This window comes from Rosa rugosa, chromosome 3 (assembly GCF_958449725.1).
Source record: "Rosa rugosa chromosome 3, drRosRugo1.1, whole genome shotgun sequence".
Classification (NCBI taxonomy): Eukaryota; Viridiplantae; Streptophyta; class Magnoliopsida; order Rosales; family Rosaceae; genus Rosa; species Rosa rugosa.
The window spans coordinates 40,618,134-40,640,906 of NC_084822.1; the positions used below are offsets into that span (position 1 = coordinate 40,618,134).

The following is a 22,773-nucleotide window of genomic DNA, read 5'->3' on the forward strand; positions in this document are numbered from 1 at the left end:
CGCTTCAAAACAGGAAACGATGTTTAATAGATTAATGAACATCGGTCGCGTAATACAAAAGAATATAGATTCAATCTTAAATGGTGTGATATATGGCAAGTACCCGGAAAACTTATAAACAGTACGCAAACTTCAAAAACATCGATGTGTAAGAGAATATAAGACATCGTTTCTAGAATGAGTAACGATGTTAAAATGAATATTAGTGCTATTGGACCTATATTTCGTTAAGCATTAAATGCATAAATATGAAGGTTTAACAATATCTATAAACACCAATTTGTGATCATAATAGCAGTTTAACATCGAGTCTAGAGTCTAATCCGATGTTTATTATTGTATGTGACATCGGTTTTTGACCGATGTATATGTTTTGGCGATCTTTTACATCACCCACTAACACATGTGTACAAATTTTTTTTTACATCGGTTTCTGGCCGATGTATATGAGAAAAATTCTAGTAGTGTTAGTAGCATCGTTTGCGGAAGTTATCCGAACTCCAATGACCGTAGTCATCAGGGGGAGATGCAGACATCAGGGGGAGTTGTCTACATGTATGGTCTCGAAACGTGAAGGGTGTGTTGTGCTCTTTTTCCCCTTCGACCGAGGTTATTTTTGTCCCACTGGGTTTTTGTTACTCGGCAAGGTTTTTAATGAGACAACGAGATAAGCACCACGTTTGGGCGACACAAGGGGGAGTGTTCAAGTAAATTCAGAATATGTGTCTGGCCCAAACTAGAGGTTACTTGCTCTAGTTGAAATAGAGTTTATATTAGAGATATTCTCGGAGAATCTTAGGAGATATCCAATCAATGTACGATTATGTTTCCATGTACAACTCTATCTCTATGTTTGTAATCCTCTATATAAAGAGGCCCCTATTATCAATGAAAGTACGACTCTATTCTCTCCCAATTTCAGTTTTCCTAAAACACCCTCCTCTTTTTTTCATATTATTATCCTAGTTTTTGTTTCAAGCTTTGTATTCACTATTCAGAGCCCTTCAACTTTAAACCCATCTTATCCGTTTTCCCCCAGTTTTTCTTTTCAGAATTTTTCCTTGTCGTAATTTTCCAAAGCTTACATCCAAATAAAATTGGGCTTGGAATAAAGATAGTAGCTTGAGTTAACCACTGCAAGTGGCCTAGTGGGTCTTGCCTAGTTGGGTGTGCTCCCCAACCTAGGTTCGAACCCCGAAGCTGTCAAAGTGACCAGGCACTGTGCTGCAATGCACAGTTGGAGCATTTCACATGCGCCGGAGGGATTTATCTTGGGCCTAGGAAGCCTTTGGGTTCCACTTGACAAAGTCAAAAAAAAAGATAGTAGCTTGAGTTTTATGTACTTTAAAGACTCAGATTGCGATTGCAGCCTTCAGGGCTGAGCCATTCTAGTAGAATTATGTGATCATTTCCAAGCCTCTGGATGGTGTGAGAAAGCTCCTCGAGATATGCCTAATTCAACCCCTTATTGCATTGAATTGTTGTTACTTTCGTTGGACTATCTTTACCTTGATGCTCGTACAAAATGGAAGATAAGTTTCAACTCGTTAACATACAAACCTTGCATCTTGTGAACATCATTCTTACATGTAAAAGATCAAGCAAACCATAATCGCCTAACCATCTAATTCTGATCACATTCACTCTACTCACATGGTGCAATGCGGTCTGGTCTAGTGTGATAGGGGTTTTGTTAAGTTTGCAGATCACTTCTTGTACATACATGTACATTTGCAAGCATAATTAGCTATAATGGGCCAAGCTCATTGTACCGCCAAAGGTACTAATTCCAACCAAAGGAATGACATACAGATACACCGCCAGGCGGGCTACAACCTCAGCGGCGGATCACCCCCAGATCACTGCCGACGCGCCGCCACGCGCCGCGCCAAGATAGCATCAGAAGCTCCTGAAGCTGGGAACTGAAGCACATCAGTCCCACATCGAAAACAAGGAAGAGGTCAGCCTCCTCCTCACCTATAAAAGGTTCTCTCCTCTCTCCTCATTAATTACGCATTCAATACTTACCTACTGTTACTTTGTCAACATAAATACATTGACTAACTTAGGCATCGGAGAGTTGAAGACCGCTCAGCGCGGTCTCCCTCTGACGCCCTTTGTATTTTACTTGACAGGTAGCGGAAGCTTTGAGAACACCGCAAGTATCGATCCGCCCACCGGATCAGCGTTAACAAAGGTTCAGCTACCGCCGAACTTTTAGACATTAACACTTCTTAACTGAGTTAAAGTTATATTTCATCGATTGATCATCTGTTCAATTATCAAGCTGATCTTTAAAAGAAGTCTGCTTCTCTTGTGCTAGCATATATATGTAGAACAATTCTCATTGAGATTTGGATAAATATATGCACAAAATTTACCTTGCCTTCATATGGGTCATCCCAAAAGCAAGGGACTCTCTGGCCACACCTCCTCAATGTATTCACCATAACAGAGTGACTTCTTTCTTTGGCTTTTCTTGTTTCAGTATCTTTTGTTTGATGATCGTAATCTTATTATAAAGCGGGTTATACTTCTAAAGAAGACAAATCTTTTTTTAATAAGGTTCTCTTCCACATATTCATACTTGAATTTTAGAGACTGTAACGAAGGGGACTAGGCCATGTTCCTAGCAGCTTCACTTGTTCCATTTCTGTAAACAAGTGTTCTATTTCCCTCTTAAACACCTGTCCTTAACATAAGAGCAAGTGCAGCGGTTTGCCCTTGACTGGTCATAGTCAAGAAAAATCCTATGTGGTGACCTTGAGAGCAATTTTCATACTTGCACCGGTGGTTTTTTGCCCGGGCAAAACCGACTCCTTCTTGACTACAGCCAAGAAATTAGTCATTCCCATGACTAATTTCATGACCAGGCAACAAACAGGCCAGCGGTTTGGAGAAGGAAGTCTGCAAGGGAACATGGGCGACGTCAGCAAAACAGGGGAGAAGGAGACGCGCCAGCTTGGGAAGTGAGGGACAACCTGTTGACGCGTGGCGCCGCAATTGTTGAAAGACTGAAGAAACGCGCTTGTCGCGTAGCGACGTGCATGGACCGGCAGCTGCAGACCACGTGGAAGAGACCCATTGGAGGCTTTGAATTCTGATCCCAACAGTCATGAAATCCCACGTGAACAGTGTTGTGAACAGTGTTGACCGGGCAAGAAAAACAACGGGTGCAAACCCATGTCCAGTGGCAGTGAATAGTAGCTTGACTGGTTGAATTCTTGACTTCTCGACTTTGACATTTCTTGACTGCGGGTGCACTTGCTCTAAGGATTGGCTTCGGTGTGCTTTATAAATCTGTAGTCAAATGTTCTGGTTAACTTTAGGAAGATTAATCGTCTAGTATGACTTTCTCGACTAGTATCTTTTTGTTTAAGAAACATGATATTCAAATATAGCGAAATTTACCAGCTACGTATGAAAAGTCAACAATAGTAAACAATGACAGAATCTTATGGCAGAACGCAGTACAATGTTGACCTATTTTAAAGGCCGAACAGTAACTTATGGCAGATCAGAATCTTCAGCTATATATATATATATATATATGTATATGTATATATACACCCAGTAGAGTAAGAACTAAGAAGATGAGCAGAAAAGAAAGGAATATGGAGGAAGTGAAGGTAATAGGATTCTGGACAAGTCCATATGTTTACAGGGTTACATGGGCTCTGAAACTCAAGGGAGTCGAATATGAATATCAAGAAGAGGACATATGGAACAAGAGTGATTTGCTTCTTCAGTACAACCCAGTGCACAAGAAGGTTCCAGTGTTTGTTCATGGTGGAAAGACGATTGTAGAGTCGGGTATTATTCTGGAGTACATTGACGAGACCTGGCCGCAGAACCCTCTAGTTCCAACAGACCCTCATGCGAGGGCCATGGCTCGATTTTGGATAAAGTTTGTTGGTGACAAGGTAATCATACATACCTGCCTTTCTTCATAGAGAGTTTCTCCTAATGAAAATAAAATGTTGCCTTAACTGACTGGCTATTTTGTGCAATTTAGATTCAGAACTTTGTCGGATTCTATAAAAGAGCTGGAGAAGAGCAAATAAAAGCAGTAAAAGAAGCCCAGGAGTATCTGAAGATCTTAGAAGACCATGGCCCTGAGGAGGAGAAGTTCTTTGATGGTGACAACATTGGAATGACAGACTTATCCATGGGATGGCTAGCATTCTGGCTTGAGGCCATGGAAGAAGCATCTGGTGTACAAGTTCTTGAAGCCAATAGCTTCCCTCGCTTGCACGCATGGATTAGAAATTTCAAGCAGGTTCCTGTGATTAAAGAAAATCATCCTGACCACACTCGGCTGGTAGCCTATTTCAAACGGCTAAGGGAGATGTTTACCAAGCCAGCGACGACTTGATATCATACTCTTAATTTCAAACAACAGCACATGTAGCGGGTAAGAATAATGGTTGTGAGTTGTGACATAAACAATAAACAAGGAATAATACCAGTGAATAGTTTCAATCACATCAAGTACTGTTAGTGACTGAATAAGAGAAGTTCTTTCTAATGCATGTGTTTTGCTTGTCCACTGGCTCATGTAACTTTTTACATGGAGTTGAATCCAAGCCTCCACTCCATTTTAATTAAGAAGAATATTTTTGTAAAAAACCAGAGCTATGAAGACAACAATATGTAATGCAAGAACACTGTACCTGTACAACCTCCAATGTGTTTCTACCTCGTCTTTAAACACAGAATAAGACCAATTATAGAATTTACAACACGACATAATTAGAATGTTGCCAGTTTATGAAGAAATTAATTCAGCAACACCGAAGCCTGTTTATATGGCCTAGTCTTTCATTTATAGCCTTATTGAGATTGCAATTTATCAAGCAATGTTGAGTATATACACTGAAAGTTCTATTACTATTCTGTCCTTTACTTAAACCATAATCATCTAACCATCTAATTCTGATCACATTCACTTTACTCACGTAGTGCAATGCGGTCTGGTCTAGGGAAATTGGGGTTCCGTTCAGTTTGCAACTTCTTAACTGAGCTAAAGTTATGTTTCATCGATAGATCATCTGATCAATTATCAAGCTCTGCTCTTAAAAGAAGTCTGCATCATATATAACAATTCTCATTGAGATTTGGTTGAATATATGATCAAAATTTACCTTGCCTTCATAAGGGTCATCCCAAAACCAAGGGATTCTGTGGCACACCTCCTCAATGTATTCACCGGATGAATCTCTGTTCCTCTTGTTCGGGGACTAGTGACTTGTAACGAAAGGGACTGGGACATGTTCCTAGCAGCTTCACTTCTTCCATTTCTGTAAGCAAGTGTTTTCTTTCCCTCTTCAACACCTGTCTTCAACATAAGGATTGGCTTCGTTCTGCTTTTTAAATTTTGTAGTCAAAAGTTCTGGTCGACTTTAAGAAGAATAATCAACTAGCACAACTTGCTTGACAAGTTTTGTTTTTGTTGGAAAAACATGATCTTCAGAATTTGGGGCGCAGATGTATACCAACTACATCTGAAAGTACAGTCAACAATAGCAAAAAAAGGACGAATTGACCTCTAATCCTCGCTTACCTTGTACATTGAATGTGAGGCATATATATACATGTAGAAACCAGTCTAGGATCAGAACAGAACCCAGCAAAAATGGCACAAGTTACATTGGTAGGATTTTTCCCTAGTCCATTTGTTTACAGGGTTATCTGGGCACTTAAACTCAAGGGTGTAGATTATGAGTATGTTGAGGAGGAGGATGTGTTATACAACTAGAGTGACCGTCTTCTAAAGTACAACCCAGTCCATAAGAAGGTTCCAGTTCTTGTTCATGCTGGAAAACCAATAGCAGAGTCCGCTATTATTCTCGAGTACATCGAAGAGACGTGGCCACAAAACCCCTTGCTTCCTAAAGACCCACATGGACGAGCTCTGGCCCGATTCTGGACGAAGTTCGGAGAGGACAAGGTAAGTAATGATCACTCAACTATTTTTACTACGTTATATATATTGTCAAATGAATCATTTGTCACATGCATGTTTGTTTACGTAACTGCCTGACACTTGACTGTCTAACAACATAACAAAAAATTGAATTTTATCCAACTCGTACTAATGTAGATGTTTGTGTGACATAGAGCCCAGCCCTGTTTGGATTTTTCTTGACTGAGGGAGAACAACAAGTGAAAGCAACAAAAGAAGGGCAGGAGCAGCTGAGAATCTTGGAAGAGCAGGGCCTCGGTGACAAGAAGTTTTTCGGTGGAGACGAGATTGGAATGGCTGATTTAGAATTCGGGTGGCTAGCTTGGTGGCTGGAAATCATGAGTGAAACAGCTGGGGTTAAAGTGATTGATGCCGAAAGCTTCCCTCGCTTACATGCATGGATTCAAAGGTTCAAGGAGATTCCCACAATCAGAGAGACCCTTCCTGATCGCAGTGCAATGTTGACCTATTTCAAAGGTCGAAGAGCAACATTTCTTGCTTTAGCAAAATCTTAGACATTTCTAGCTAGAACCTGCTTCTGCTGAGCTTCTACTTTTCAAACAATAATATTAGCTATTACCTGATGTACGGTTGTTTCTGTACGTAATTTTCTTATCCAACAATAACTCCAGCAAATAAAAGCTCGCAGTTTGAATAAACATGTATTTTCATGCACTTATGGCATAGATATATGTTTGTATGTATGAAACTGAGTCAGTAATTAAGTTCCATCAGATGTTCAAGAACATTGGGCATTCACTGATATCACATTAGAAAATCAAGGGGAAAGAGAGAAACTTAAAACAAGTCCGACTGTCTGAGATATTGTTTAAACTTAATACGTCATATAAGTAAAGAAGTCTCTTCTGTTGATCTCTGAAGCACTTGATAAAATATGTGACTCGAGTTTCAAGTATTAATTTTATATGACTCAATACTTGGTCAAACAAGAGGATACATAACTATTAGTATTTTCCTCACCTAATCTTATCTACTGAATCAAGATGGCTTGGAGCCTAAGCAGATCAGAATTACATAGACTGTTTAGGCTTCAACTATATGTACATATATATAGTAGGAATAAGAAGATGAGCAGAAGCAAAACGAATATGGAGGAAGTGAAGGTAATAGGATTCTGGGCAAGTCCATATGTTTACAGGGTTACATGGGCTCTGAATCTCAAGGGAGTCAAATATGAATATCAAGAAGAGGACATATTCAACAAGAGTGGTTTGCTTCTTCAGTACAACCCGGTGCACAAGAAGGTTCCAGTGTTTGTTCATGGTGGAAAGCTGATTGCAGAGTCGAGTGTCATTCTGGAGTACATTGAAGAGACCTGGCCGCAGAACCCACTGCTTCCAACAGACCCTCATGCGAGGGCCATGGCTCGATTTTGGACAAAGTTTCGAGATGACAAGGTAATCGTGCCTGCCTTTTCTTCCTAGAGAGCTTCTCCTACCCATATTAAATATTAATCTTTAACTGACTGGTTATTTTGTATAATTTAGAAGCCGGACCTTTACGGATTCTTTAAAAGAGCTGGAGAAGAGCAAATACAAGCAGCAAAAGAAGCCCAGGAGTGTCTGAAGATCTTAGAAGAGCATGGCCTTCAGGAGAAGAAGTTCTTTGATGGTGACAAGATTGGAATGACAGACTTATCCATGGGATGGCTAGCATTCTGGTTTGAAGCCATGGAAGAAGCAGCTGGTGTACAAGTTCTGGAAGCCAATAGCTTCCCTCGCTTGCACGCATGGATTAGAAATTTCAAGGAAGTTCCTGTGGTTAAAGAAAATCATCCTGACCAAACTCGGCTGTTAGCCTATTTCAAATGGCTAAGGGAGATGTATACCAAGCCAGCGACTACTTGATCTCGTACTTGTAATTTCAAACAGCACAAGTACCAGATAAGAACAAAGGTTGAAACAGAACCAAAAAAACAAGGAATGATATCAGTGAATAGTTTTAATCACATCAAGTTTATCTTTGAAACTCTGTATAAGCTTCACAAACCCTTCATCAATGCCAGATGACAAGCTTTTGTGAAATAAATGAGCAAAGGTTCCCAATATATAATCTCGAATTGGTGAAACTTGAGGAAATAGAAAGGGGGCATCTTTTCTTTCAAATCACAGCGGCAAGGAGATCAGAATCTTTCAATAAAAACATGCACCATGGGGCCTATGTTTGTGTGTTTTTGGATTTAGCTTCTGCCAGCAAAGGTTCAAGTTCACCTTTTCGGTGTAGCTTCACAGTATCTGCATGAATAGAAAGTAACACAAGGTATTAAAATGTGTTCACTTTGTTCAACTCAATCTCTTGTATCTTTTCGTAGATGTCATAACAGGCTATCATAGGCTCATGGCCAACACTAATAGCTACAAGCACTCCAATCAGATACCGCACATCCATAGATATTGGCTAGAGATTTGGGATCCGTAACTGCTTAACGTTCATACATAAATTTGATACAAGTATAATTGAGAAGTTGGAAAGCCAGTTCAAGTTAAGAACTCAAGCAAGACTATTGAAGGTACTACAGAATTACAGATAATGTGAGGAACACATGACAGGAGGTGGGAAGTCTCTATCAAGAATTACAATGCTTGAAGTCTTTGTAATTACAATTACATAACCATGTTTAGATGTTATACCAATACTATAAACATTTAGTGACTGAATAAGAGAATTTTCTTTTTTTAAGCATATTTGTGTGATTTGCATGTCCACCGGTTCATGTTAGTTTTTACATGGAGTTGAATCCAAGCCTCCACTCCATTTTAACTAAGATGAATATTTTGCTAAAAAGAGCTATAAAGACAACCATATGTAATGCAAGAACACTGTACCTGTACAACCTCCAATGTGTTTCCCCCCTGTCCATCAAAAGTTAATGTTTCAGATTCTATTATCATTAAAGAAAGAAATAAGATCAATTATAGAAACCACAATACGACATAATTATAATGTTGCCAGTTTATGAAGAATTTAATTCAGCTAAACAGAAGCCTGTTCATATGGCCTAGTCTTTACATTTATAGCCATATTGAGATTGCAATTTTCCAAGCAATGTTGAATATACACTGAAAATTCTATTTCTATTCTGTCCTTTTCTTAGACCAAACAATATGGAAAAAAAAATGCATGAACAAAAGGAGAGTTCAAGGAGGATTCTTTACTTACTTTTGTATGTGGCCTCAGAGGATTAGATTCAATGTTTCAAAAGAGAGAAATGACAGCAAATTATTGGGATTGAGTTTTGAAAAAAAGAATGAAAACAAAAGGAAGATAAAGTGTTTGCGAAGAGAATGAAAAAGGGATTCAACAAGTCACCATTTTTACTAACTTGCCAAAATATTAAAACAACAAGAAAAATACCATGAACTGCTTCGTATGATATAAAAGTATGGTTTCAGCCTGGACGTTAACAATTTGCTGGTCAAAGATAATGTGCTTCACCAATGAGGCAAATACCAAATTATGTGCATATTGCATACATTATCACGTTCATCAATCGACAAAAGTAATGGACTACTTTGACAAGTAGGTATGAAGGGCAATTAATTATATAAGTACATAATAAATATAATGTTGAAACTATATATAAACAATATATATTTAATAGGCTATCCCCCAGCTCCAACCTATAGCTTAAACATAGATCCGCCCTTGAATCAGTCATATATGAAATGATCTAAAGGCAGATTCAAGTCGTTTGAGTAAATAAAAGCATATCTCGGTGTTTTAAGGAAACAAATGATCATTACAAAGAGGATTGCTTACCAATAAAAACATTTGGGACAGTATGTTGTCCTGTAAGCCTCTCCAATACCTTCTGAACCTGTGGTCCTTGGGCACCTGATGAAAAGAAATAGATTGCAAATATGAGAATAACTTCATCAAATCTAAAGGCACAACTGATGAAACAGAGCTGGGTTCAAACAATGCTTCTAATCTTCATTACTCAATCAATCCCAGGATTCTATCATACTGATGGACATTCTTGATATTAAAGCCACATTATTGAGGCTCAATTACTGAATTACATTATATTTGAGATGTTTTCCTGGAAACCAAGCAAAAAGAAAAAAAGAAAAGCCTAAAATGAGAATTCAAGCAATGAAGAATATAATTTCAACTCTGAAGGCAAAATTGATGAAACAGAGCTGGATATGCTTCTAATTTTCACTATTCAATTCCTAGGTGAACTTTAACATACACCAAACAATCTGATAGGCATCCATTGCCACAGAATTGGGCTTCAATTAACGAATTACATTAAAGCTGAAATGCCTTCCCCAAAACTAAGCAAAAAAAAGACCCGAGATAAACGATACATTGCTTGCATATACAATTGAGAGTTAAGACTACATACACACCTAGTTCATCCAATTCAATCACGGTTGGCTCCGCACCAAGCCTTTTGAACAAGGATTTCACCTCAGAGGAGTACCTTGCAACAAAATTATCCAAAAACCCATTTCAAAAATCTCAAAAAGAAACCAAATTCACACCAAAATCAAAAATTCACAAACTTTAACATCAACAGAGATTTGATTAAATTTCACTCACGAACACCAACTTTTGGAATAGACCACAACTGGGTTCTCGTCCACTGTCTTCTTGACGCTCTCTTCGAGCCGAGAGCCGAACGAGGAAGAAGACATAGACTTAACCGACATGGGTCTCCTGACATTGATCCCGGAAGCACTTATGCCCGAGCTGCTTCGAGAACTGTAATTGTTGTTCAGAGGAACGGAGCAAATGCAGGACCGGTTTGTAGAAGAAAGAATGCGAGCAGAGTTTAGAGAAACGGATGTGAAATTTGTCAGATTAGAGGAGACTGCCATTGTTGCTGTCTCTCGCAGCTTTCTTGGAGCTTTTTGCTTATTGTGTTTGGCAATTTATGAACCCACTTTGCTCGATCTCTTTTTGTTTTTCTTGTTGTTGGGTTTTAACTGTTGGAGATTCACCGACAGATGAAAAGTGAAAAACCTTTGTTGCCGTTGGGTTTTTATGCATTTGCTATAGTCATCTGAACATCTAGGTCGAATGTAATCATCATTGAAAAAAGTAACCAACCGTTCTTAGCCCACAATTTATTCCTTATCGTCTAGTTGTAATCATTGAAAAAAATAGCCAACGTGCTTTTTTTTCTTTACTGTTTGATGTAAATAAACATAGCCACGGTTAGTGGAACACGTAGATGACAATCCTTGCATAATTGGCATCGGTTCAACAAGAACAGAGCCAATCCATTTTCACCCTTCCTATTGTTAATGTTTCTAAGGACATTTTCATTGTTATTAGCTGCTCTTGACTTGGTTTCCCTCACAATCCTTTCTTTTAGCAATTCTTTTTTCGTTTTATTATTTTTTTTCTTTCTTTTTTGAACAAGAAGAAGAGATTTTATTAATCTCATAGTCAAAAGGGCACATACAATAATTTTCTATACCTGCACCCTATATCAGTGGCCAAATAATTTAGAAACAATCAGTATTATCCACTAGAACATTGACACTCACTTATTCAGTGAGCCTATAAGATTATGACTAGTTTTCTTACAAAAATTTAAAATTAATTGAGAATCTCGTCGTTAGTGCACTCAATTATCGTACTTGCGTGAAGGTTCTTTTTTACTAAGTGTAACAACACCAAGAAAAATTGTAGGCTAAGAACTATCTAGGCCTTAAGTAATAATTAATTTAGGGCGGTCAGACACCCTCCTCAGTAAACTAGTCTAATCTAACTATAGTTGCAGGCCCAAGAAGCAGAGCCCAATCATAACAGCAGCGCGCAACATGGGGCTCCTTAGAACCAAGTAGCCCTTCTATAGCAGTCGGCGCAATAAACCCAAGCTCAATTAAGGACTTAGACCTAAAGCTAGCACACATACTTGCCACCTTTAAAGCCCGCCGCACATCGCCACTGTAGTAACGGGGAGCTCCAAGCCAGCTCTGTCCATCAAGCTTCCAAACGTCGTCGGAACCATATCTTTGCAAAAGAACATTTCCAACTCGACATCATCCTAGAATCTATAGAAAAATAGATTTCCATCCAGCCATCACCAGAGTGGGTCACGACCAGGTTAGGAAAAGCAGACCCGCGTAGAGACTTGTCTCCCTTCACCCATAAAAAATCAATGGGTCTTCGTGACTCGATCTTCCATGAACACTCATGATCGAAGGAGTAATCACGCCCCGATTTTCAATCACTAATAGTAATACAATTAAAACAAACACAAATACTCTGGGCATGATAGTTCGGACATCAACACTAAATACCTGTAAATGTTTCTTTTAACACAAGCAACCAAAGATGTCTCAAACCCACAATGTGAATACAGACTCGTTCTTTAGAGTCACATATTACATTAAACTAAGTTTACAAATTAAACTGAAACAACAATTCAATAAGTAAACTCACACACTACACTCATTACACAGCGAAAGACTAACAAGTGCAAAACACAATTAGGTTATTAAACCTACCACTGCAACAGCAAGAAAGCTCTACGGCTTCAACCACGCTCACCCTAACCTGCAGGATAACCACTACACCATTGAATAGTGCACCGGGTTGCAACAACAAACTCGGTAAGCTTTTGAAACTCGTGTGAGTAAACTCAAACAACCGCATGCTTAAGTCATCTCAACCTAGACAAACAACAAGCATATATCACAACAACAACCATCAATTTCTCATCCTTCAATAGCACGCATAAGTAAGTCAACTCGTGACTGAAACCCACATGCTCTAACTTTCAACTCAGCATTCAATTTCACAATCATAGTCAAAACAAAATCGCTTCGAGTAATGTTTGAAATCATTGTAACGTGCAATGGCTAATTACAGAATCACACTTCATTTGTCTCAACCAAAAGTCAATTGTCACCCCAGTGACATTTTCAAATCATTTTAGTCTCAATGACAAAACCACGAAATCACAATTCTTTCCTCTCGACATGAAGCATTTGTCATCATTATGACATTATAAATCATTTCACAACTCACCACAATCTTGCGAAGAAATATAAATCTCAAACCACAACTGCACTCACAATTTACGCTAAGTAAAACCAGAAATCCTCTGCGTAAAGTTTTGTTTAGAAGACTTCATTGGAACCACACCAAAGAAACTCACGCAAAAAAAAAAAAAACCCTTTCAACTCAAGGAAAGCAACTCACGCTTTGGTTTCTTTCAAAACTTCACATTTTTTCTCAGAAGGAAAAACACATGTCACTCTGTGACAAAATCATATTATTTGTTAACCCAATAATTTAAATATGAAAAATAGGCCCATCCTGGAAAATAAAATAAAGAATACTCTCGAAACTCCCTTTTAAAATACATATTCATGAGTCCCAAGTCCGTTACCCCTATGAAATATAATGGCAGACAGACTAGAGCTCTAACTGATCGTAACCAATCAACCAGATAAAGGCTTGGTTAACGATAACATTCCTTGCTCACATTTTGTGACCCCCAATCTTCAGACTCTCAGGTCTTCAGATTTCCGGTACAAGACCAAAACCGTATAAGAATGTCACACTAGACCTATGGTCACACTAGACCTATGGTCACACAAGTCCAAAATCATTAAAAATAGGTCACACTAGACCCATGGTCACACAAGACTAAAACCATTTAAATAACTCGCCCAAGACCTAAAAAATATTACACAAATCTCAATACTTTTCAAAACAATATAAATTATCATTTCCACAATATATTGCTTTCCGAAAAGTCAAATCTCAAACAATAATATGAATAACATCATGCACATTGCTTTCATCACACATCAAATCCACAAGGATATATATTCCACCTACACGCGCGCGCACGTAGTCATTCATATACCAACTATAGTCACAGTTAAATAAATAACTCTAAGACGATAAGGTAACTCTGTAAATGAACATTGTAAGATTTACTCACCTTAAGGATATAAATCCACAAGGATATATATTCCACCTACACACAGACGCGCGCACGTGCGTAGTCATTCACTCAGGAATGCCACATATACCAACTATAGTCACAGTTAAATAAATAACTCTAAGACGATAAGGTAACTCGCTCGTAAATGAATATTGTGAGATTTACTCACCTTAATATCCAGTTGTGTTTTCATACAAAACTAGATAACTTACATAACACTCTCTGTCAAACACCTAAGGAAAATACGGTCTCAACTCAGTACACGAAACATAAAGCGATTAAAGTTCGAATTATCCATTTGAACTAAACCCGAAAGATACGCCAATCGACATGAAACTTCATCTGAAACTAACCAAAGTCTCCCTAGGGTCAATATATCAAAATGACAAATCGATCCCACGATTGGATCCTCACTGATCGAAAATCGAACGAATCGAAACTACGAAAAACCTAACATGTTCAAATGATCGCCAAATGCTACAACTCATATATTAAAATGCTCGTATCGACGAGTAGATGATAACAGAGCAAAAATCGACTCCAACCATGGTCAGATGCGGCGCCACAAGTGGCTGCGCGTGAGCCCCACGCGCCACCATACCAACCTCAAAACCAGGTTGATGCAACTAGTCAAAATGAAGATCTAGGTGAGAGAAGCAACTTTCATACCTGGAACTAAGGCCAATTCGGCCTAAATCGGTCGGGATCGCAGCTTAAAGCTCAAAACTTCAATTTGAAAATCGGAAATCCACACTTCAAATCGAGTTGCAAGGCTGGTATGGATCGAACGGGGATGAAGAGAGCTTCAAAGACCAATTTCATGCACAGCCGTCGCCGGAGGTGAGAGATACGATCAGGTCAGTCATCACAGCCAAACACGCATTCTAACGGCCGCTGCCAATGCGAATCGGCGAAAGCAACCACCACAGGGAGGACAGAGACGTCGAGGCGCGCCGGTCTGGGTCGGTGGCGCCGCTAGAGGACGTCGAAGGAGTGAGTTTCGACCGGGTCGGTTCAGGGTAAACTGGGTCAGGTCAATCGGTTAATTGAGAAAGAATGGGTTCCGGAAATTTCAGAAAACCTACCAAAATTGGAAACTCCGGAATTTCTGGGGTTTTTTCCTATGTATAGGGAAATTTCTGAAAAAGGAAATAACTTCCGCTGACCATAACTTCTTCACAATCTTCGATTCTCGCGTGCCGCATGTTTACGAACTAGTATCGATGCACTCTACAACTTTTGTGAATGAAGTTTTCGGAGAAACCCAACGAATAAAAAGCCAACCCTTGACCCCTCGAAAATAAAATGTTTCGTGTAATTAGTCATCCGAAACACTTTCACTTCACCACAAAACAAATGAAAGGCGCCCACAAACAAATGATCGCACTAATTAACCACTTATTAATTTTCAGAAATCATCATAAATTAATAACAAAAATTCGTGGTATTACATAATCATCACCAATCATACACCAGTAACGCTCACGAGAGGGATCAGATAACAACAAGTAGTGAAAACGTTGCCAGAGCAGCCTTGAATATCCGGGAGAGAAGAAAACCAACCAAAGTATTTTCTTTGAAGGCCAAAGTCTTCTTATTCTTAACCCAACATTAGCCAATCTAATTGCAGAGGATGAGAGTGCCACCGTCACAAATGGCGTTGAGATCCTAGCCCATGATGGCTATGGTTTGTGGAGAGCAATGGTGTCACACTCCGATTTTTAAACAACATTAAAAATTAATATAATTCAGGCAATTATACAGACGTGATGGTCCAGCCATCAATACAAAATACCTGAAAAACTTTTTCCTTTTAAACCAAGTACATACTGATGCCCTGAATCGACTATGTCAATACAGACTCGCTCCGCAGAGTCATATATTACACAAGTTTATGAATTAAATTGCCACAACAAAATAAATGTAAATGTTCCTCAAAGCTTACTACATAGCGGAACTCTTATCAATGGTAAAGTCATAAAATTGGCTTCCTACGGTAAAGCCGCAAATACAAATTCTCAGCTTCAGCCACGATTTTCCTGGCCTGCAAGATTAACCCCTACACCATTAAATAGTGCTCCAGGTTGCCACACAACAAACCCGATGAGCTTTTGAAAGCTTGTATGAGTAAAACTCAAATACAACAACCCAACAACTCACACTAATAATAAGGAAAACAACTCACACTTTGAATTCTGTCAAAACGTACTCATGAGTTGAAAATAACCTCGCTCTGTTACCCCATGAGATATACAGGCAGACAGACTAGAGCTCTAACTGAATCTTAATTAACCATAACCCGGCTAAAGGCATGGTTACTCAATTTACTGCCTAAAGTCACCCTGTGACCTTGAATCCTCAGTCCTCTCTGTCCCTCGGAATAAAACATTTAAAGAAGTCACAAGACTCAAAATGTTACACAAATCTCAATACTTTTCAAAACAATGGAAAACATCATTTTCACAACATATTGTGACTCAAAAAGTCATACCCCAAAACAATAATGTGAACTTACTCACAAATATTGTTTACATCACAACAAAACCACCAATACATATATATTTTGATGTAAATATATACACACACGCGCGCATGCGCGCGCGCGCACGTAGTCATTAACTCAAGAATGCCACTAATACCAACTATAGTTTGCAGTTAGATAAATAACTCCCAAAAAGATAAGGTAACTTCGTTCGTAAATGAACATTGTGAGATTACTCACCTTGCAATTCCTGCTGTATCTTCACATAACCAGATAACTCACAGAACGCACTCTGTTAAGCACATAAGGAAAGTACGGTCTCAATTCAGTACACAAATCACAAAGCGAGTAAAGTTCGAATCCCTCATTTGAACTAAAACTCAAAAGTAACGCCAATCGAGGAGAAACTTCATCTGAGACCAACCCAAAGTCTCCAGAATGCTGCTAGGATCGATATGTCAAAACTACAAGTCGATCCAACAGTCGAATCCTCACGGATCGAAAACCGAATAATTCAAAATTATGGAAAACCCTAACATTATCAAACGATCTCCAAAAGTTACATATCACATATCAAAATGCTCGTATCGATGAGTAGAAGATAACAAAGCAAGAAACTACCCCAAATATGGCCGGACGCACCGCCACAGGCAACTACACGTAAGCCCACGCGCCGTTATGCCAAACTCAATACCAGCTCAATCCAACCATCCAGAATGTAGAGAATGCCAAGTCGAGCAACTTTAATACTTGAAGTTCAAGCCAAATCGGCTTAGATCTCCGTTGATCGTCGTCGCAAGCCAAAAAACACTATTCACCATGAGTTGCAGCTCTACACTGAAAATCGATCAGCCAAACCTCCAAGGATCGAAAGAGGACACTGCCAGGAGCAAAACATGACCGGTTTAACGTCCAACCGTTACGGGAATCGAGATAACCGATCAAGTCCGCCACTGCCTAGCTTCGCCGCTTCGTTGCCATGGGTGAGAATCGGCGCTAAAAGCCACCGTAGGGAGGACAGGACAGAGGAGAGGAAGGAATCTGGGTAGGTGTCGTGGTCGGAGAACGCTGGAATAGGCTTGAAAAGTCGGGTCGGACGGAGGACTACCGGATCCTAGGGTTTCGAGGAGAAAGAACGGAGCATTTTTGGTCTCCGAAAAAAAAAACTTTCCAAAAATGTCAAATTATGAATTTCCAATTTCAGAAATTTTATTTATAGGAATTTCCATAATTAGAAGAAACTTACGATGATCATAACTTTCTCGTACGAACTCCGATTTATGTGTGCCGCATTTTTACAAACTAGTATCGACGCGCTCTACGACTTTCGTGAATGAAGTTTTCGTAGAAACTCAACATATAAAAAGTCAACCTTCGTGCCCCCCTAAAACTATGCGTTTCGAATAATTAATCGTCCAAAAATAATTTCATTTCACAAACAACATACGAACAAGGCCTAACAACAATAATTCATACAATTGGTCATTATTAATTGTAAAAATTAAATAATGAAATTTCAGGTCATCACAAATGGCGCTACCATAACTTGCGATTAATACTTCTTATTTTTTCATTTATAACATTTCATCTATTAATATATGAACAACAAAATTAAAAACCCATAATGTTGCGTTGATAAAATTAGATTTTTTTTTTAATCCTGTTGTTATATTTGAGCGAAATCGAATCTCCTACTTACCATAATCCTAACATAACTCTCAACTACCCCTCACCACTTTAGTAGTGATAAAATTAGAGCATCTTCAATAGCTTCCCTATAAAATTCCTATTATGTGGACCTAAAAATTGAAATCCCTATCATTTTTCTTTCAGAATTCCAATATCTTCGTTATCATATTCTAAATATAATAATATTTTTAAGATTTAAAAAAAATGTAATGAAATAATTAATGATGAAAATAAATATAATTTGAAAAGAGAAGAGAGAAAAGAGTAGAAACTTCATAAATAATGATTTCCTATAATTTTACAATTTACTGTAAATATAGGAATTTTTGTTTTCTCTCTCTTTAGTTTCTCTAAACTGGAGATAGATATATGGAATCAATTGGGCAAAAAGATGCATTTTTCTCCTAAAATAGAGAAAAAGTAAGGTACAGGGAAGTTGTGTTTTTCTTTTTGACCAAACAGATAATATCAATTGATTATCGTAGCCAAAATGGCACATACATGAATTCTCAAACTCAGACCATATCTCTGAGGATAAAGTAAGCTAAAAAATTTGACAAATACCGATCATTAAGAATAATAAGCTTGCATATTCAAAACAAACAAGCCTACAAATTAAATGGACCAAAACAAGGTAAACCTAACTCTCAAAACAGAAAATCTAATCGCCTAGAGAACTTAATTGTTGTACAATTGAACAATTAAAGAATCAAATAAACCAGATGGTAGAGATCCATTATGGGCACTATAGATCTATAAAAAAAAATTAAAGGAAATAAAAAATAAATAAGCTAAACCTAAGAATAATTCTCATACCCAGATAGCCGAGTAAGATAGAAGCTCTAATGAGGCTCAACACCATCACCCTTTGCCTATGACCCTAGCAAAGCCCGTCTAGACATTAGCCACCTCCTCCCACCACTATGCACCAGCTACTGCATGCACCGTATCTGACCTAGATCAGACTCGAGATGATCGGTCACAACATTCACCAACCATTAACCGACAACATGACCAAAAAACCCAACGCAAATGTCGTCCATCATCTCGCTATCCCATGGTGCTCAACTCATCGACGTTGCCAATTCACCAGTCTTTATCCTAAGACCAAGATGATCAGATCGAGGTCAATCTAGACATCTGACATCTTTGACCACTAGGCCCTACTTGCCCACCACGCCCACCTTCCCCCCATAGGATAGCATAGGAACGTTTGGGCTATGCAAGTCCGTCCTACAATGACGTCGTGAGGACTTGTCAGATGGAGCAAAAGAAGATTTTAAGAGTTGCAGGCAATGGTTTAATGTCTAGATCGACATCAATATAGAGAAGCTGTTGTAAATACTCTTAGTTGATAAATTGAAGATGAGAGATTCTTAGATAGGGCAACCGTATTATGTGACAGTAGGGCTGCCCAATCAGGATCTTGCGGGTGTTTTAGGTATATTAATTTTTTTAAAAGATAGACAATTTAGAAATAGATAAAATCTTTTCTTAATTTTAATTGGGCAGCCCTACCGCCATGAGGTAGGACTGCTCCTACCTAAGAATTTCTCATTGAAGATTGGCCAAAAATTAAAACATAACGGGGCTTCCATACTAAATCCGTAGTTAAATTAGCATAATATAAGGGGATTGCTAGACTTTAGCCTTAAGAGTGTGTTTGGATGAGGGAAAAAATGATGGAATTTAATTGAAAGTGAGGATTTCATAATTCCAGAAGGCCAATTCCCTCATTTGGCATTATCAGATTGGAAATTTTAAATTTCTCTGCGTTAATTTCCACCAAAATATGTGTCATTTACAAATTCCTTTGCAGTATTCAATTTTTATTTCCAAAAAGACTTTTTTCTATTTTATTTTTTGTTTTGTTTTAAACTTCCTTAATTTATTACACATTTCAAATCCTAAATAAATACAACCAAACAATAGAAATTGCAATTAATGGAATTTTAGATTGATGGAGTTAAAGATTCCATTATTTATAAATTTCTACGGATTTCATAATTTTCTCATCCAAACGCACCCTAAGAGTATTTTGGGCCAACGAAGCAAGGCAGCATATCAGTTTTGCTACAGACTTATGGGCCTTCACACTTTGGTAGGAATCTTAAGTCATCTGTCTTTATCACAATATGGCGCTATTCGTCTTTCACTAGCTCCAATGATATTGAAAATCATTACGAATTATTTTTCTAATAATGTTAGTAGCTTTTAAAACCATTTGATCCGGGATGAAATCAGCTGTCCCCAATTACATTATCCATATTCTGTCCCCATGCATTCATTGGTCTACAAAGAATAAAAAATAGAACAAAAGATTAAGAAAATATTTTCTTAATCTTTGTGGACCAATGATTGCATGGAGACAGAATAGGAATAGTGTATTGGGGACAGCTGATTTCATCCCATTTGATCCTAAGTCAAGGCACAAAGAATCAAAGACCACTAAAAGCACATTACAATCCTTAAATGGCTCAACACAAGCCTTTAAAACGCATGTAAAAGTAATATAAGCCCTTAAAACAAAAACAAAAAAGCTAAATCCAACTAATTGTTTATATATATTAAGCTCACCGTAGTTTTCAGTCCCAGCTCCATCTCTGATAATATGTAAATCACATTTAAGGTCTTCACATATTAATCCCAAAGTAAAAACCTCTAACATGGGGGTTATGAGTTATTGAGTTCTGTCATAATATCATGCAACGAATAATAGAGACATAGACTTGAGGCCAGGGACGGTATCAAGAATTAAAATTGGGGTGGGCTAAATTTACCTTATGCTATCAAGATTTTTTTTTTTTTTTTTTTTTTAAATTTGGCAGAGTCTACCTTGTTTTGATGGAATATTTCAATTGCATAACACTTGTTAAAACACATCTAAACAATTGCTCAATTCTCAACAGTCAACTTTTTAACAAATTCACCACTATTTTGAACAATTGGGCGTCAATAAAATAAATTCAATATATTTCCCTATGCATCAATAAAATAAACCCAATATTCTCCAAGGTTTCTCTCTCACCTCGAGAAACCCTAAGGCCGCCTCCGGTTGCAATTTCGTTCTCGTCCGGCGGCGCCTGGACGTCCGGGCTGGCCTCCGGCCTCCGGCCTCACCACCGTCATAGGGTTTGCTACCGGACAGGAGACCTACTGTTCATGGGGTTGTCGAAGGATTTTGCTCGGGTTTTGTCAGAGCGTTCGGCTGGGATGGTGGTGAAGGGGGGATCGTGCTTTACGATCCAATTTGTCGATCCCCGCTGCTGGGTTTTGTTGGATCGACGGTGCCATGGATTGATGGCGGAGGGCGGTTGCGACGCCTGGCTTAGGGATGGTTGTTCCGAACTGATGCAGGTCGCGGCGGCGGCATGGACTCGGGACGGCTTAGATCACCGGGATGGTCGTTTTGTGCTGATGCAGGTCTCGGCGGTGGTGGGGCGGATCTGGAAGACGCAGGTCAGGCGATGTGGGTCGGACGGAACGTGGCCGGAAGGTGATGTACGACGGGGATGCGAGGGAAGGGGGACTGGACCGAACCAACATGACAGGCCTGGAGCAATTTCCCTTGGTGGACTACCCTATTGGGCCGCGAACTGTTGGGCTGGGGTTCTGCCCTGGTCCATCGCTATTTGGGCTAGGGTTTAGGCTCTTGGCCCAACCCTATGCTTTTAGTTTTATCTAAATTCAATAATGTTCTTGTATTAGGAACCTAGATCTCTAGCGCCTCCGGCGTAGTACCAAAGGAGGATCTTCGCTATCTCTACGATCTGAAATGTATAATGAGTGGGTCTAATTCTACGTACCACTGTGGGTACTACCACTACCTTCTTGTCTGTCTATGTCCTTAAATGACAGCGGAATGGTATGTAACGGCCTATTCTGGCTTGTGATGAATATACTATTTCGCCCTGTGGGCTTGATTCAAAAAAAAAAAAAAAAAAAACCCAATATTTTTGACTACTTGCTAACAATTACAGCAAGAAAAATGAAGTACTGAAAATAAATCTTGAAGGCCCCAATTTATAACCTAAATTTTAATCCTAATGTCTCAAAAAAATTTGTATTAGAACAAAATTTAAACTCTAATACCTGGGGATTGCTAAATCATTAAGGTTATTAGGTGCCTTGGTGCTCCTTGTGGAGTTGCAGAGTTCATGACAATAACAGAAGAGAGCGACTGAGGTTTAGAGCAGAAAGTGACTAAGCCAAGAGAAGTTCACTACAGAGAAATGAAAAAAATGGACGCTATTTGTCAACTTTTTGTTTGATGATGTATATATAACTTCTTTTTTTAGGGGTGCTGCTAATAATACATATATATTAATATTTTTTAATCAAAAAGTTGGGGTGAGCTACAGCACACCTTAGCCCACCCCTCATTCCGTGCCTGCTCGAGGCTGCTGGGTGGTTTCAGGTTTAGGGTTGCAGTGGGCTTGCACTAGCTCCTCATCTGTGTACATGCATGGTCCACCTAGCTAGGAGCAATCTTACTCATGGTATATCGTGTTGAATGAATTGTAGATTATGCCCCAACTTGGACAACAAAAAATTGGGCTGCCAGCTCAAGGTGCCTAGTTAGAGGTTGCATCCTCAGTTGAAGTCCCTTTGAGTCTGTCTATCCAACATGCTCATAACTCATAACCATCTGAGTTGTTTTACGGCGGTTTTACCTCCATTGTTCAGCACACATTTCAT

At 38.8% G+C, this 22,773-nt stretch overlaps 3 protein-coding genes and 1 pseudogene across 3 annotated transcripts; 3 read left to right on the plus strand and 1 right to left on the minus strand.

The window, feature by feature from the left end:
* The first annotated feature begins 3,548 nt into the window (after positions 1 to 3,548).
* Positions 3,549 to 4,528, plus strand: LOC133735786 (probable glutathione S-transferase). Its single transcript, XM_062163221.1, has 2 exons — positions 3,549 to 3,923; positions 4,016 to 4,528. The coding sequence occupies exons 1-2, from the start codon at positions 3,594 to 3,596 to the stop codon at positions 4,373 to 4,375; spliced, it is 690 nt and encodes a 229-aa protein (XP_062019205.1). The 5' UTR covers positions 3,549 to 3,593; the 3' UTR covers positions 4,376 to 4,528.
* An 859-nt stretch (positions 4,529 to 5,387) lies between these two features.
* LOC133735789 (probable glutathione S-transferase) lies at positions 5,388 to 6,647 on the plus strand (annotated as a pseudogene).
* Positions 6,648 to 6,842: 195 nt separating this feature from the next.
* Positions 6,843 to 8,221, plus strand: LOC133735787 (probable glutathione S-transferase). The gene is made up of 2 exons (XM_062163222.1): positions 6,843 to 7,383; positions 7,474 to 8,221. The coding sequence occupies exons 1-2, from the start codon at positions 6,970 to 6,972 to the stop codon at positions 7,831 to 7,833; spliced, it is 774 nt and encodes a 257-aa protein (XP_062019206.1). The 5' UTR covers positions 6,843 to 6,969; the 3' UTR covers positions 7,834 to 8,221.
* LOC133735792 (monothiol glutaredoxin-S10-like) lies at positions 7,883 to 10,883 on the minus strand. Its single transcript, XM_062163225.1, has 5 exons — positions 10,535 to 10,883; positions 10,342 to 10,415; positions 9,746 to 9,820; positions 8,812 to 8,838; positions 7,883 to 8,220 (listed from the first exon to the last, which is right to left on the minus strand). Exons 1-5 carry the CDS (start codon positions 10,810 to 10,812, stop codon positions 8,144 to 8,146), a joined length of 531 nt encoding a protein of 176 aa, XP_062019209.1. The 5' UTR covers positions 10,813 to 10,883; the 3' UTR covers positions 7,883 to 8,143.
* Positions 10,884 to 22,773: the final 11,890 nt, after the last annotated feature.